Here is a 17266-nt window from a genome sequence, read left to right as displayed (position 1 = left end):
ATGCTCTTTCTGAGCTAGGTCTCACAACCTTTTGGACATTTATGTCACAATTAAGATAGCTTAGCTAGCTTAGAAGGCATAAAAATAGCAGGATGGCTTCTGTGGTAGTGTTGGAAACAGAAAAGTTTTAATAAAAGGCAAAATAACAAAAGGTTGTTTATGTTTTTTTACTCCAACAATTTTGTTATATACTCCAACAACCATACCACTCTCCATTAAAATAAATAACTGCCCTAGCTGTAACAGCCCTAGGCATTGCTTTAGCCCTAGAAATCTCAAAAAGAGCCCAAACATCCTCACAAAACAAACCCCTCTCTCAAACTTCTCCACATCCCTAGGGTACTTTAACCCTTTAATCCACCACCTAAGCATAACTAACTTCCTCAACAGAGGACAAAACATTGCCTCTCACCTAATTTTTCTTCTTTATAGAGAAAACTTGAGCTAGGTGCAAGAGGTTCTTGCTTTTGGTAAAATACCCCACAAAAGCAATTTGTTTTTTCTTTCTTTTCTTTTTCTAGTAAATTGCTTAGGCAGGATTTTTGGCTTCTGTTCAAGTGGCTATGTTTAAGTTTGAGGTGAAGTTTTTCACATCTTATGAGATGTCTTTTTACTTAATTGAGGAGAGAAACTTCTGGGCTTTTATCCTTTTTTAAGGAGACAAAGGATAGTTTGGTCACTCTGTCAACAGGAGGCACATTCCTACAGGAGTTCTGTTCTCTCCTGGAGCAGCTCGGGAACCCTCCTGTTCTCACTGTCACCTCTGCCTGCTGGGACATTCCCAAACAACACACCCAGCCCTGCAGGACTTCCAAACCAGCCCATCCCCATCCTTCCCAACCCTTCAGGAACTCCTTTTCCTCATCATGGCTTTTGATCCCTTTAAATGCTCACAGACACATTTGGGGTTAGCTGTGTATTTCTTTTAAGCTCTTTGTGAAGTTGGAATCACAGCATAGGTTGGGCTGTGTTAGGTTGGGTTGGATTGGGTTGGGTTGGGTTGGATTGGATTGGGTTGAGTTGGGTTGGATTGTATTGGATTGGATTGGATTGGATTGGATTGGATTGGATTGGATTGGATTGGATTGGATTGGATTGGGCTGGGTTAGGTTGGGTTGGGTTGGGTTGGGTTGGAAGTGACCTTAAACCTCATCTTTGTCCAATGAGCAGGGACACCTTCCACTATCCCAGGGTGCTCCAAGCCCTGTCCAACCTGGCCTTGGGCACCGCCAGGGATCCAGGGGCAGCCCCAGCTGCTCTGAGCACCCTGTGCCAGGGCCTGCCCACCATCCTTCCCACTCTCTGACCTAAACCTCCTCTCTTTCAGTTTGAACTAAGTTGTTTCTAAAGTTCTTTAATAGCAATTATCAACCTTGTGTGAATCCCTCCAACTCACCCAGGTCAACTGGGAATGAGTGGAAAATCAAGGAGTGCTCCCTGATGACACTCAGGCCCCCACTGTGACAATTCCCAGGAGCATCCATGGCACATGAGTCACTTTTCCAAACTTTTTTGGTTTTAGGTTTTCTGTGCTTAAGCCAAATCAGATTTATTAAGAACCTTTCCAAGTGAATGCTTGCAGAATAATTGTCAAAAGAAATGAGAGCAGCAATTAAAAAGCAGATAGAGTTGGGATTTTTAGCACTCATTTTATTTAATTTTACTTTTTGCCAAGCTTGTCAGCGAGAATTCGTGCTGCGACTTAATAAAGCCAGTTCATGACTCTCTCCTGGCCTCTCCACATCTGAGTGTCAGAGCCACGGGTGCTGTTGGGGCACTGTGGAGATTTGTTTGCAAAGGCCTTGAAGGTTCCCCCAGGTGATGGCTTCAAGAGCCCAATTATCACCCCAGAACCACCACCATGGTCACCACTAAACCATCTCCTAAGTGCCACATCCACACTTCTTGGACATTTCCAGGGATGGGGATTCCACCATTGTTGGACAACTCTTTCAGTGAGGAAATTGTTCCTATTTTTTCATCTAAACCTCCCCTGGCCCAGCCTGAGGCCGTTCCCTCTGCTCCTGTCCCTGTTCCCTGGAGCACAGCCCGACCCCCCGGCTGTGCCCTCCTGTCAGGAGCTGTGCAGAGCCACAAGGGCCCCCTGAGCCTCCTTTGCTCCAGGCTGAGCCCCTGCCCAGCTCCCTCAGCTGCTCCTGGGGCTCCAGGCCCTTCCCAGCTCCATTCCCTTCTCTGGACAATCTCCAGCCCTTGGGGTCTGCATTGTCCTGAGGGGCCCAGGGCTGTCCCCAGGGTTTGAGGTGGGACCTCAGCAGTGCCAGCACAGGGGACAAGCCTTGCTCTGGTCCTGGCACAGCCCAGGTGCCATTGACCTTTTTGGCCACCCGGGCACACCTGGGCTCACGTCCAGCCACTGGCACCAGCACTCCCAAGGCCTTTCCAATCTGTCCAGCTCCTCTGTCCCAGCCTGGAGTGCTCCATGGGACATTCTGCTCCTGTTGTGCCCCATGGAACAAGTGCAGGACCTGGCACTTGGCCTGTGCAGGTCAGTCAGGGACAGCCAGGAAATCATCCCACCCAGGATGGAGAGCCCTGCCTGCCTGCTCTGGACCTTACTTTGCCCTGAGAAGGGATGTCCCTGTCACCTTCTCCTCATGGATGGGTTTGTGATGATGGGAAACTTTCAGATGGTTGACAACAACTCCAAAGCAAACCTAAAATGCAGCCAAGGACAGGCTCCAGGTGCCCATGTTTAGAAAGCTGGAAAGGAGAATATTTTTAGAATTTGTGGAAAATCCCCTTGTTCTGATGCAGCCTTGAACCTCATGGCACAGAGAGCCCTGGATGCCAGGTTTGAATCCCAGTTTTTTCCCCCATCACCTCCTCTGGCTAGCGCTCAGCAGTGCCTGTGCCCCAGTCCCAGCTGCCAGTGGCCTCAGCTCAGTGCTAGGGGCACAGAGCCCTCCTTGGGAAGGGTTGGAGCCATCCTGCCCCAGGCAGGGAATGTGAGTGAGGCCTGGCTGTGTTCTGGGCAGGGAATGAGATCCCCCCTACCAGCAGCTCTCCCAAATTCCCCACTCTCTGCTTGCACTGCTCTGCTCCAGGATTCCTTCTCTGGCTTTTATAACCCACACAGGATCAGTGCTGTGGCTCCCTGGCTTTGTGCACGGTGCCCTGGTGCTTTGGAAAGCTCATTCCTGCCCAGCTGTAGTTGTTTTTTTTTTTTTTTTTTTTAATGTATTTTCTATTATTTCTGTACTTTGAAAGCACTCTCAGGCAGCAGAGAAATCACTGCCAGCACCAGCATTGCTGTCAGGGTGGGGCTGGTGATGGGAACAGCAGCCTGAGGCTGGCCAAGGGTTTATTGGGATAACAAACTCACCTCTCCAGAGGAAAAGAGTAAAATATGCTCGGTGTTTTTGCAGAAATGTCCCTGAACTGAACAACTTCTCCAGGGTTCTGTTATACAACAGAGCCTGAAGGCAGCAGGATGCAGGGAAGTCCCATTTACTGCTCTTTGCCCACTAAAGGGACACCAACCATCCAAATTACCTACAAATAACCCCGGGGGAATGGGGAATGTCAGCCCAGCCATTCCTCTCGCTGTTGTTTGGGAATGACTCCAGGAAGGAGATGGATATCAGCACTGCCCTGCTCCCTGGAAATCCACAGGGAGGCAGAGGAGCTGGAACTCCTGATGCCCTGATTCCTGGAATTCTTCCCTACAACATGAAGTTCCATTTAACCAGCCCTGCTTACTGGGGAGGGCATGCCCTCAGTTCTCTCCTTTCTCTAATCCATCATCTCTGAGCACAGAATCTGCTTTTCCTGCTGGTTTCCCACAGCTGGCATTGTCCCAGGGCTGGATGCCAACATTTGGGTGCCACTGGGAGCTTTTGCCACCCAAGGGACACACCAGGGGTTAGATGTGGTTCATGGGACATGGGCAGAGCCTGAGGCTCCTCTGGAGAAATCCTCAACCCTTTTAGGGGGAAGAGCAACCCAGAGGTTTCCAACATCCATCAGAGCTCTCGAGGCAAAGGCAAATCAAGGCTGGGCCATTCTTCATTTTCTCAACAGTCCCAGGACAGGCTGGGGAGGAGAACTTGTCCACTGGCACAGACCACAGCCCCCAGGACTCCTCAAGGAGCTGGGGCTAATGGGCCAGGCTGTTTCCAGGTCACCCTGCCCACGGTGGGTCTGGGATGTGCTCCCAGCACTGGGAGCCTTCTCTCCTGCAGGAGAACAGCTCCTCACAAGGACAGCAGCAGTGTATTTATAGAGGCCTGTCCCAGCCCTGCCACAGGTGAGTGATGGTGCCTTGCTCAGGCTGCCTGGAGTTATTTTTGGTTTAACAAGTCAGTTTGTCATCCCCAAACTGAGCTGAGCAGGACAGGGGGGCAGGGAGGAGCTGCTGGCTGCATCCCATGGATGTGAGGGTCATGGCTGAGGGTGGCACCCCCTGGCAGTCCTGTAACCACTGACACTGCTGTGCCACCAGCTCTGTGCCCTGAGTGCTGGATCAAGGGAACTGCCAGGAAAAGGCAGCTGGGCTGTAAATCTTTGGGAGCTGCAAACTGTCCTTTGCCCGTGTCCCAGGAAATCACACAGCCTTCACTGTCCTGCCCTGAGTGCTGATAAAAACAGAGATAAAGCTGAGGACAGAACTGTGCCTCTGCCCTGGGCATGTCCTTCCCCTGCAAATGACTGCAGTGTTCAGAGGGAGCTGAGGAAATCCTGGCCTTGGCCCTGACTGTAATACAAATATTGTATTTGGGGTAAGCTGTGTGCTGAGAGGTGCAGGGTCTGCCATTCACAGTGATACTGAAGAAGATTTCATGGTCATCAAGACCTTATTATCTCATTATTCCATAATTGTATGACAGAAATTTCATGGCTTTGTACTGATGGTGATATTACCTGTGCAACACTCTTCAGCACCTGAGCCAGCTCACTCAGGTATGAAGAAGGGGAATGTCCAGGTGTGGAAAATGGAGATGTTCAGATGTGGAAAACGGGGGCATCCAGGTGTGGGAAATGGGAATGTCCAGGTGTGGAGAAGGGGAATGTCCAGGTATGGAAAACAGGGGTGTCCAGGTATGGAAAACAGGAATGTCCAGGTGTGGAGAAGGGGAATGTCCAGGTGTGGAGAAGGGGAATGTCCAGGTGTGAAAAACAGGGGTGTCCAGGTGTGGAAAATGGGGATGTCCAGGGGTGGAAAATGGGAATGTCCAGGTGTGAGAAATGGGGAATGTCCAGGTGTGGAAAATGGGGATGTCCAGGTGTGAGAAATGGGGAATGTCCAGGTGTGGAAAATGGGGATGTCCAGGTGTGGAAAACAGGGGTTTTCCAGATGTGGAGAAGAGGAATGTCCAGGTGTGGAGAAGGGGGATGTCTCTGCCCACAGAAGGAGAAGGGTTTGGGGCTGGTCTGGGATCCAAGAACACCCCCAGAGGTGACACTGAGTGAGGATCCCCCTTTCACCAAGCTGCTCCTGTGTCTCTGCTGTGTTTCCTCCCTTAGGAGACCCCCAAATCTCTGTGAGAACCACTGGGGCTCATCTTGGCTTCATTCCTCCCAGAATTAAAGGCCCTTTCAGTGGGGTGGATGGTACTTTAAATACGGATGGGAGTTGAAAGAAATATTTGAATTGCTGGAATTGAACTAAGAAAGGGAGTTCTTTTAGGGCAATTCATCTCATCCCAAGGTGGCACCTAAATTAAACTCAAAGAATTCCACCCAAAAAGCATCTCCTTCAGTGCACTAATTGGAAGTGAGTGACCCCAGGGACAGCTGTCCCTTAGTGCCACAATCCATGCCATGTAATTCCTGTAGGGATGCTGGTGTTTGAGAGCTGGGAGCTCTGGGGGTCATTCCTGGCAGCCTGGAGAGCTGCAGGGACACAACCTGTCCTCTCCTGGCAGAAATGCTCCTGTCAGAGCTGTCAGACCAGAGCTGTCCCCTTCCACTGGGACCTGGAGCAAAACTTTGCCCCATTGTTGATGGTTCAGCTGATCTTTATTTCCTGCTGGATTTGTGTGTGTTCCCAACATCTAAAAAAGGGTCTGTTTTGCTTCTAGGTTCTGCCTGGCACCAGCAATGCCAAAACATCCCACAAGAAAAGCTGTTCCTGCTGCACTTTTGGAAACTGGAGCTTCCAAAATGAGACGCTGAGCATTAGGAACCCAGGTTTTTTCTGGGATGGCTCAGCCAAGCTCCCAAAACTCTGCAGCAGTGACAGCTGGCTCCTGTCCCCAGGGATCAGCAGGTCAGTGGGCACCAAGAGCTCCAGGCAAGGAAGAAACATCTCTTCCTCTGCACTCTTCTCCAAGAGGAACACAAAAATTGTGGCTTGGCCTGATTCAGGGAGTGCTGCTGCTGATGCCTCCCTCCTGCAGGGTTTTTAAAATTCAGCTCTGCTCCTCCAGCTTCTCTGCCCTGTTTAGTAGAGGTGAGGGTGAGAATGGAGCTGCTGCACCCCATTCATTAGCCAGGCCAAAGACTGGGCTGTATTTTCATCCTTTGCTCTTTGTCTCTGCCTGGTGCCCTTTCTGAGCTGTTTGACCCCACAGAATGTCAGAATTCCCCCCAAAATGGTCTAAAGTGGGATTGCTGGGTAGGACACACAGTGGCTCCACTAGGGCACAAACTCTGAGCTTCTCTGTTCCACTTCCCTGGGCTCTTCTGCTCTTGAGATGATTTCATGGAATCACAGATCAGTTTGGGTTGGAAGAGAACTTAAAAACCATCCCATTCCTTGGGTAGGGACTCCTTCCACTGTCCCAGGCTGCTCCAAGCCTGTCCAGCCTGGCCTTGGGCACTGCCACAGGCTGAACAACCAGGATCTCTTTGGTTGCTCTCAGCAGCAACACTTCAGAGCCGTGTGAGTTCCTCTGGCCAAGGAAATGAAAATGCTTCTGCTGAGGTGGCTTAAAATGGGGAATGTCCTTGCCAGTGTCAGCCCTGTCCAAGTGGAAGATTTACTGCAGATCCCAGTTCTGATCCCAACTCCTGAAGGAACCAGAAGCCCCAAACCAGACCAGCCCCAAACCCTTCTGATCCCCTGAGGCTCTGCTGAAAGAAGGAAATGTTTCCTTTCTCTGGGTGCCTCCAAGCACTGCTCAGCCCTTGGCTTTGCAGAGCTCCTCCTGTGCTCAGAGGAGCTGTCCTGGCTGGGGCAGGTCCTGGCAGCTCAGAGCTAAAGGTCCCCAGGGCAGCAGAGCACGGACCTCTGCTCACTGCTGGTGCTACAGTGCAGGAGAAGACTCATCCCAGCTGCTCCCTGGGAGCTTTTTTGGGATCTCAGCAGAAAACTGGAGAAGCCCAACACAGCTTGGTAGGGCCTGCCAGTGCCAAGAAAGTCATTCCATGGTAGGATGAGGGAAATGAAGGTGTTTCTGTAGGGAAATTCAGCCTGGCTTAGGCACTGACCTCTGCCTGCATCCCAGCAGAGAGAGGGGAAGCCCCCAGTGCTTCATCCCTGTGCCTGGAAAAGGATCAGCTTTGCTGAGAGACAGAAGAAGTCTGAGGGCAGCTCTTGAGCTCTCTGGGTGTCCAAAACAACTCCGTGCCACCCCCAGGCACCCCTGTCCCAGATCAGAGGGAGTTTTAGAGTGTTCCAGATTGCAATGCAAGTTGTTTTCCATTACCATCTGTATGGCAGATTACCTTTGTCAAGTGGGCAGTTTGCCTTATCTCTCTCTTTGAGTGACCACATTTACACCTCCCTCCAGAGGGGACATCTGCTGATAACAGCTACTGAATGTCCCTGCATGGCTGATAAGAACTACAGCATCCCATTGGGAGGTGTGAGCCCAGAGGGAGGAGCCAAGCATTCCTACCCAGATATAATCCAGAGGTTTTGAGACACCAGCACGGCTTCTCTACTGGATTCCCCAGAGGAACAGCAGCTGCCTCTTCTTCCACTGGATCTTCAGAGGAAGAATCCATCCTTCTCTACAGGATCCCTGCTCCAGCAGAACCACCCCTGACACTGCAGGAGGGCTGAGCCACAATTCCAATGGGACTGCCACCAACACCCTGACCCACAGGGTGTCAGGCTGGGTTCTGACTCTGGCAGTGTTGTTCTAGTGTATGCATTGTTTATTTTATCCTTTTATTTTTCTTCCCTATTAAAGAACTGTTATTTCCTACTCCCATATTTTTGCCTGTGAGTCCCTTAATTTAAAATTTATACCAGCTCAGAGGGGTGGGGAGGGTTTACATTCTCCATTTCAGGGAGGCTCCTGCCTTCCTCAGCAGACTCGTGTCTTTCCAAACCAAGACATAGAGACACAGGAAAATTGAGAAGGACCCCAGGACTCTCTCTCACCTTCAAACTCTGTCTGGCAGTTGCCAGAGTTCTCGTTCAAGCTCTCCTCCTCGTTGATGATGATGTTCTCGATGTCCTTCATGGTGAGGTGGTCGCGGAAGGCGTGGTACAGGATGTGCTTCAGCTCCTCCAGCGTTATCCTCTGCATGTCAAACTGTGGGAGACAGCCCAGTTAACCCAGGGATGGGCTCCCAGGAGAGCAGGCCTAGAACAAGGCCACAATTCCCAGCTTGTGTTTATCAGCCTCATTTCAGCACCTCAGGTGGGTTTGTGCTCTTTGGGGCTGGTTTCACTCCAACAGTTGATGCTGTAAATGGGTCTTGGCACTGGTGGAGCAGCAGAGAAACCCAGAAACCCAGCCCAGGGATGGAGAGGCAGCAATCCAGGCCATCCCAACAAAGAGAAAACCCTCAGGGATCCCCCTGGTAGCTCTCACACCTCCCATGAGCCACAACCCTGTTTGTGCCCCCTTCTTTACGTTCCTAACCCCCCAGTGGTGCCTGGAGGGAGGAACAAGCAGAGGATCCATTAGGAAGTGCTGTTCTTACACCAACCAAGTGTTAACCCCCCAATTCCTGCTGAATGTGAACATTTTGCCCCAGCAGGACATTGGACATGTGCAGTTTGTGGTAGTAATTAATCTCTGCTCATGGTGCAGCAGAGAGCAGACACACTCTGGCTGCTGTGCAGTGCCAGGGGAGCAGAGGAGTCTCTCTGGGTGTAGGAAAGAGGATGGAACTGCTCCAAGCCATGGTGAGTTTTCCTGAGTGCTGCAGAAGCTCCTGAAAGTGAGGCCTTGCAGCCCCAGCAGGGCTCATGCACAGCAACCAGGGCCCTCCAGGGCTGCTCCACCCCATTGAGCCACCTCAGGACACCCAGAAAGGCCAAACCTGTTGGGAACGATGAAGGATGAAAATTTGACAAGAAAGTCTCACAGATATGCATGCATGACAGAAAGATTTTTAAATGTAGAGTCTGATGAAGGAATAGAGATGGAAGCAAGTTTTGATATAGAAGAAAATTGCTGAGCCAGTCTCACTGGATAACCAAGGAGGCAAAGGGTGTGTTAGTTAGAAGGGGTTTTTATGCCTTAGAGCAAAGGATAAACCCACCCCAAACAGGAAGATGTTTTTACCAAGCAGAAAGAGAGCACAGGCAAACAAGGCAACAAATGCTGCAAGTAGAGAAAAGGTCTCAGAATTTTCCACTGCAAGAAAACTGAGAAACAACTTCTAGCTTCAACTGTAATGTACTGACTTTTAGTGATTGGAGAACAGTGACATGAATATGGAAATTACAGTAGTTATGATGGGCTATAGATAAAAGTTAAGGTATAGATTGGTTCTGGTGTATGAAGATGCTCAGCAAAGAAAAGTCTATAATGCACTGGAACCAAAACCAAAGGGTCTCCAGGCCTGCCTGCAGCTGGAGCTGACAGCTGTGGGCACAGCTCTGTCACCCACGACCCTGGACTGCTGTGACACCTTGGATGTAATAAACTGCATTTTGTATACAATAACTGCATTTTGTACACAACAAACTGCATTTTGTATACAATAAGCTCCATTTTGAAGAGCTCCCTGGACTCCCACATCTCTCATTCAGGCTCTTACACAAACCCCTCTGGCTCAATGCCCCAATGCCAGCTCCCAGCTCCCTCTGCCCTGGGAGAGTGTGGATGCAGCAGGAAATTCCCATTCCTTCCCCACCTGGGGGAGAACAGGACAGAGCAGGCAGGACAGGACACAGGGAATGGCTCCCAGTGCCAGAGGGCAGGGATGGATGGGATATTGGGAATGAGGAATTGTTCCCTGTGAGGGTGGGCAGGCCCTGGCACAGGGTGCCCAGAGCAGCTGTGGCTGCCCCTGGATCCCTGGCAGTGCCCAAGGCCAGGCTGGACAGGGCTGGGAGCAGCCTGGGACAGTGGGAGGTGTCCCTGCCATGGCAGGGGTGGCACTGGGTGGGATTTGAGGTCCCTCCCACCCCCAGTCTTTCTGTGATCCTGATTCCCTGAAGGCAGAAAAGCCAAACCCACAAACTACAGCAAAGCTGAGATTTGTGTTAGCCTTGAGAATCATCCCTGAGGCAGAACTGGAAGAGAATTCCAGCAGAGGTTGAGCATCAGCCCTGAGGAGGTGGAATGGGGTCACCACAGGCTGAGGGGCTGCTCCTGCAGGCAGGGAGTGACAGTGGGGATGGAATGATGGGGTTGCCATTGCTGGGGCTCAGTTCCAGGCTGGAGTTTCCCAGGATGAAGACCCCAAGGAATGCAGGAGAGGGTGTTGGGTGGGAATCCTTGGATTCACCCCCATGCAATCAGCAGTGCAGAAACCCTGGGCAGCTTCACTGCCCCCTGCAAACCTCCAGCAACACCCCCAGCACTGCTGCAAGGCAACCAGAGGAATGATCCCAAATTTCCACACCTTCAGTTGCCAGGAGAAACGCTTTTTGTCATGGAACAGGGTGTGAAGAGCACAGCTACTCCCTTTTCAACATTAAAGACAGCAGAGCAGGGCTGGTGAGATTTGTTCATGCACAACAAAGCAGGATGGAAATTGGTGATTAAATCCCAGGGGGATTTGCAGCCCAGCTTTGAACTGGGCACCAAGGAGCCTTTGGTGACAATGGGGTGCTCACTATTTTTAGCTGAATCCCTGAGGAACGAGACAGCAGAAAAACCAAACCCATCAGCCCTGCTGCTCACAGAAATGCTTTCATCTGGACAGAGGCAGAACTTTGTCTCTGGTCCCTGCTGTCCCCTCCCCTGCACATTCCCTGCAGCAGGGTTGGGATGGTGCAGGAAATGAGTGAAGGGAGTTGGGGAAATTGGTGTTTCTGTGGGTGCTGGATAAAACCAGAGGGATGTGTGCAAATCTGCCTGCACACACAGGGATAGATGGGAACATTGCAGGGATAGATTAAGTGAAGTGCACTCATTGTCCTTCATTCACCCCTTGGAGGATGAATGATTTTGCACCTGTGCAATGAGCACGGGTCAGGGAAAACCTCAGGCTGAGCAGCTCAGGAGTGATGAGAATCCCAGGATGGGAGGGGTTGGAAGGACCTTAAAGCCCATCCAGTGCCACCCCTGCCATGGCAGGGACACCTCCCACTGTCCCAGGCTGCTCCAATGTCGCAGACATCTTTCCATGAAAAATCTTTTCCTTAGGATTTTTCCTCCCGAGAAGCTGGGAGACCTCAGGAACAAAATGTAAACATTGATTATCTGCTGCTGTGGAATGCAACAGGTGCATCTGGGATTGGTCTCGTGTGGTTGTTTCTAATTAATGGCCAATCCCAGTCAGCTGGCTTGGACAGAGATTCCAAGCCACAAGCCTTTGTCTTTGTTATCATTCCTTTCTATTCTTAGCCAGCCTTCTGATGAAACCTTTTCTTCTATTCTTTTAGTATAGTTTTAATGTAATATATATAATAAAATAATAAATCAGCCTTCTGAAACATGGAGTCAGATCCTCATCTCTTCCCTCATCCTCAGACCCCGGTGAGCACCATCACACTCCCAGCCCTGTCCAGCCTGGCCTTGGGCACTGCCAGGGATCCAGGGGCAGCCCCAGCTGCTCTGGGCACCCTGTGCCAGGGCCTGCCCACCCTCACAGGGAACAATTCCCAATTCCCAACATCCCATCCATGCCTGCCCTCTGGCAGTGGGAGCCATTCCCTGTGTCCTGTCCCCCCAGTTCCTGGTGCAGGGTCCCTCTCTGCGTTCCCCGTGTCCCTCCAGACCCTGGCAGGTGCTGGGATGTCTCCATCACCCTCCTGTTCCCCAGGCTGCACAGCCCCAGCTGCCTCAGCCTATCAGTCTCTGCCATCCTCTCCCTCTCTCCCAGCACTGCCTCTGAAAATTCTCTGCAGATTCTCTGTCCTCATGCCTCTGCTCCAGGCTGGAGCACAAACACAACTGTGGGGATCAGCTCATCCTCCAATTGTGCCAGCAGTAATGACTTGAGGGGTTTGGGGTCTTCCTGTTCCTGTTAAAGTCTGTGTGGAGGGAAGGAATTGTTCTCTTGACAAATGCTCAGCTGCTGCTGCATCTCAAATGTTATGCTAATAGAGAGAGAAATTATCTTTTTAACTTGTTTTGTTGTCATTTCTATCCTTTAGGAGGTGGAACAACCTCAGATGGGATTCAGAATCATCCTCATTGGCTCACAGGAGCTGGGCTTGATCTTTGGGGGTCCCTTCCACCTCAGAAAACTCTGTCAATCTGTCCATTTATGCAGTGATTTTTGGTCTCTGCTTTGCCCTGTGTCACCCTGGCAGAGTGTCCAGGGTGGCTCCAGCTCGGGGCAGGCAGGGACAGGCTCTGCTGGGGCTCCCAAGTCATTCCAATTATCCCTGCTCTCCAAGCCAGCAATTTCCCTGATTCACTTTTCAATTACTCTGGGTTTTATTGTGGTAATGACAGGAACCAGGGAGCAACTCTTAACTTTTATTGACTCTGTGGGGAGGAAAATGGGGACTGTGGCAAGCTGGAAACTTTCTATAGGATTTATAATTAGGGGAAATCAATGGAGCTGCTTGTGAGCTTCAGAATAATTCACTGTGAGCAGTAAAACAAACTGAGCTGAGGCTGCTCCAGGTGCTGCTGTGAATGGAGAGCACCAGGACCTGGGTACTCAGCTCCTGAGGGACCCTGAGGCTGGAGGATGCTGTCCCATGAGATATCTGGGAGGGAAACTGGACCTGGTCCAATCCATCCTGTAGCTTCCTTCGTTCTTGACTTAAAATTCCTGAAGGAAATGAATCCCTACCTCAATTCCTTGAGCCTCCCCAACTGAAATTTTCCAAATTTGTGTCTGCCTTGCCTGCAGAGCCCCATTCCCAGGGAGTTCTGTGTCCTCTGCTCTGTGAAGCAATGGCCCAAACGGAAGGGCTTGCTCCTTGAAGGGGTTAAATGCTGGAGCAGCACTCCTGAGCATTTCATATCAGCTCAGCCTTAAAACAAAAGAGTGGGAGGCTCCTCTGCAGCCCCAGGGTGGCCCTGCAGGTGGGTGAGGCCAGGGGACCCTGCAGGGATGGGAGCAGGGCCACTCTGGGCACCTGCAGGGTTTTTTAAAGCCACTTTGCTCCACAAGAGGTGGGACTGGCTGCTCTGGCAGGGAGGTTTAGCTGGGAGAGAACTTAGACCCAGGTTTCCCACATAAACAACCTGGAAGGGTCAGCTGGGGCTGGTGAGGGCTCCAGGTGGAGCAGGACTTTGCCTCGTTCTGAAAATTAACTCTCCAACCCCAAAAGCTCCAAAGGGTCAGAGAATCATCTAGTCTGGATGTTGGATAAAGCTTTTTTCTGACCCAGAGATGGGGCAGCTGAGAGGTGTTTTAAAAACTTTTATTCCATTTTCAGTCTCATGTGACGGGTGAGACAATACAGATGTTATAATTCACACCCTCACAATCAGAAGCCAATTAGTTCCTAATTACAATACACTAGAAGTGTTTCTTGGCTATCAGCTTTTGCCACACCATGCTGTAAATGCCTTAAAGCTAATTATCTAAAATCACCCCTCGTGGGTCCCACAAAGCTGGTGGAGCTGCCATCCCCATCCCACACTCCCAAGGCTGCTGGGAACAGGAAGGGCATCCTGACATTTCCATGGAGAAATTCCCTGTCCCCTGTCGCGACAGGCTCTGCCCCTCCCGGAGCTCCAGCAGCAGGACTGGGACACGCGGTGACAAATGGCCCTGGTGACAAATGGCCCTGGTGACTGTGAAATACCAAGCTGTGTTTCATGTCAGGTACATACAGGCAATGTGTGTATTTGTGATTGTGATATGCGTGGAAACCGACCATGGGACACTTACAAAGACGAATTCTAATAATAACTGAGAAAAATAAAGCATGGAAGGCCTTTGAACCTATCCTTTGTTCACAATTAACTTTTATAAGTCTTCAGTTGATTTAGGAGCATTTGAATTAAAGCTTTAAGGATGTTGTTTTTTGACAGGAACTTTCTGCTCATAAGCCTTAAAGAGTTTGCAATAATAACCTTTTGAAGTATAATTTTAGAATATTGCCTGTAGTAAGGATCTTTTGAAACTATAGCTTTAGAATATATAAAAAGGAAGCATGCAGCTTGAGAAAGGAAGATGGACATCAACTCAAGGGCTAATAGTTTCGACCAAGGGAAGGTGGACATCACTGTCATGAGATTTATAGTCCTTGCAATCAAAAGGTGGATCCACATCTGGAGATTGGACTTCACCAGATGGGATACTTCTTACTTCTTTTGGAAACCAGACCACCACCGTCTGGGGATACTGCTTTTGTGATGTACATCCTGAGAAAAACTAGATCACAATGGTGTATAGAACTGTGATGTAAAAATTTGGAATAGAAACTTCTGAGAAAGCTGATGAGTACCCCTATAAATACCTGTAAGCCCCAACTATCTGTGTGCCATTGGAGGGAAAAGTTCCCCCACTGTACCCAGCACTGTATTGCCCATACTTTACCATATTAATTTAAAAAATTCATTGTTGCTTGAATACTGGCCTAGTCAAACTTCTTATTTATAAGTGACAAATGTCCCTTGTGACAAATGGCCCTTGTGTGTGACAAATGCCCGTGGTGACAAATGCCCAGCGGGGCTCAGGGCACACCTGAGACGTTGCAGCTGGGTTTTAGGGCACAGCACCCTGACCCCAAACACCCAGCCCGAGTCTGCACTGTGAAATGAGGAGGAATTCCAGCCTCAGCCAGCCCTGGGAACCTCCTGTATGTCCCTGCACACACCCCACAGCCCTCAGGGGATCACCAGCGATCATCCCTGGGCAATGTGGAATCCTCTGGTGTCTGTGGGTCCCAACCTGCTCCAGGCTGGGCTCCAAACACCCCAAACACCCCAAACACTCCAAACACCCCAAACACCCCCTTTGCTCCCAGGGATGAGGGATTTTGTGGCTGTCCTGTGCAGGGCCAGGAGCTGAACTCGATGGTCCCTGGGGGTCCCTTCCCTTGGGATATTCCACAATGCCCAGGGTGGATCTGGAGCATCCCTTAGAGCTACTGCTGTGTGACTCCTGGGACAGGGGCTGGAGTGGCCCCCTCGTGTCTGCCAGGAGCCCCCAGGGACACCTTTGGCTCTGGAGATGGGAAATGCTGCTGGGCTGGGCTGCCAGGAAATGCTTTTCCATCCAAAAACAAACCCAGAGCTGTAATTCCCTCCTGGAGATTGAATTCCCTCTGCTGAGGCTGGTCCCAGCCTTCCCTAGGCCCAGACTAATTTCGGGGCAGGATTTAAGCAGGGCAGTGGGAGTTTGGCTGTGCCTCCCCTTCCCAGCTGGGATCTAAAATGGTTCTTAACTGGGCTGAGAGGAATGGGCCCCCTGAGAGGCACCACCTCCCCTGCACACAGCAGGAATGTTAATGCTGGCCACATTCAATTAACTGGAAATAGTTTAGTAAACCACAGAGAAGTGGTGGTTTGGTGGTTTTTTAATTAGAGAATGCTCGGAGGCTGCAGCACAAATTAACAGGCCCCAGCAATTTCTGTGGTGTGGGTTCAGGGCTGCCAGGCCTCGCCCGAGGGCTGATCCCAATCCAAGGGAATCCCTAACGAGGCTGCACCTTCCTGACCATCCATGGCAGCTTGGGGGTGCCTCTGGGGCAGCAAACTCCTCACAGATAATGGGGATGAAACTGGGAATTCCCATCTGGCCCTGACCATCCTCTGCCTCCCTAGATCTGGAGCTCTCATTGGCTCCTGTGCTGGGGTAAATCCAGCACTGGGCTGAGGTAAAACTGCCCTGATGGTGCTGTTTGGAAATGGCAGGTGGCAGCCTCAAAAACAGCAAAATAATTCACACAATAAATAATTCACACAGAAAAAAAAAAAAAAAAAGGACAGGATTTTTCAGTGTAGGACACAACAGTTGTTAAATATTTAAGCAAAAATTCACAGCATGACTGGCTTGGAAGAGACCTTCAAGACCATCGAGTCCAACCCAGCCCCAACACCTCAACTAAACCCTGGCACCCAGAGCCACATCCAGGCTTTGTTAAACACACCCAGGGATGGGGACTCAACCACCTCCCCAGGCAGCCACTCCAGAACTTTATCACCCTTTCTGTGAAAAACTTCTTCCTCATATCCAACCTGTATTTCCCTTGGTGCAGCCTGAGGCTGTGTGCTCTGGTTGTGTCAGTGCTGCTGGAGACAGAGCCCAGCCCCAGCTGAGCACAGGCACCTTTCAGGAGCTGCAGAGAGTGATGGGGGCACCCCTGAGTGTCCTTTTCTCCAGGCTGAGCACCCCCAGCTCCCTCAGGGGTTCCTCACAGGGTTTGTGTTCCCAGCCCCTCTCCAGCCTCGTTGCCCCCTCTGGATGTGCTCAGTGTCCCAAGGTCCTTCCTGGTGATACCCCATGATATCCCATAATATGAAATCCCATTGCCCTCTGCAGGAACAGGATTCCACCCTGAGCTGTTCCCCCTTGGCACACAACAAGGGAGTTTGGGGTAGATCACTCTGAGGCTGTGCCAAAGCTCCAAATATTTCAGGAAGGGAAAATCCTTCTGTGCTTGCCCCACAAACCCTCCTCCATCAGGGCAGAGCAGGGGCTCTGCACCCCAGGGGGACTCTCAGGCTGCTGTGTCTGGTGTTAGGAAAATTAATCCACAAACACCAGAGGTTTGTGTCCAAAGAGGAGACAGAGGAGCTCTTTTACTTTATTCCAATAAAAGGAGAGGCCATGGGGCATTCCCCTGGGATCTCTCAGATTTTTGGAGCACCCAGCCTCCTTTTTATCCCAATTTCCCAGCCACATTTCCCTTCTCTCTTTCTCCCTTGGCTGAAGTACTTGAGAGGTTCAGACTTCCCAAAACAGCTGATCCCAAAGATTTCCCACTAATGTATAACCCTCCCTTTTAATTTTTAATTCTTACAGAATTTAGGAGCTTTTCTTCCCCATTGTTTCTTTCATCTTTCAATGTCTAATTTCATTTATCAGCAAACCT

The 17266-nt window shown here is 50.6% G+C and overlaps 1 protein-coding gene across 1 annotated transcript in view; it reads right to left on the bottom strand.

The window, feature by feature from the left end:
* The window catches only part of CALN1 (calneuron 1), a 140276-nt gene that overhangs the window by 6755 nt on the left and 116255 nt on the right, over window positions 1-17266 (bottom strand). The window contains exon 5 of the mRNA XM_059487143.1: window positions 8294-8447. Within this exon, the coding sequence (XP_059343126.1) occupies window positions 8294-8447 (154 nt within the window). The remainder of the gene's footprint in view (window positions 1-8293; window positions 8448-17266) is intronic.

The sequence above is a fragment of the Ammospiza nelsoni genome, chromosome 21 (assembly GCF_027579445.1).
Source record: "Ammospiza nelsoni isolate bAmmNel1 chromosome 21, bAmmNel1.pri, whole genome shotgun sequence".
Lineage (NCBI taxonomy): Eukaryota > Metazoa > Chordata > Aves > Passeriformes > Passerellidae > Ammospiza > Ammospiza nelsoni.
This window is presented reverse-complemented; position numbering and strand designations above follow the sequence as displayed.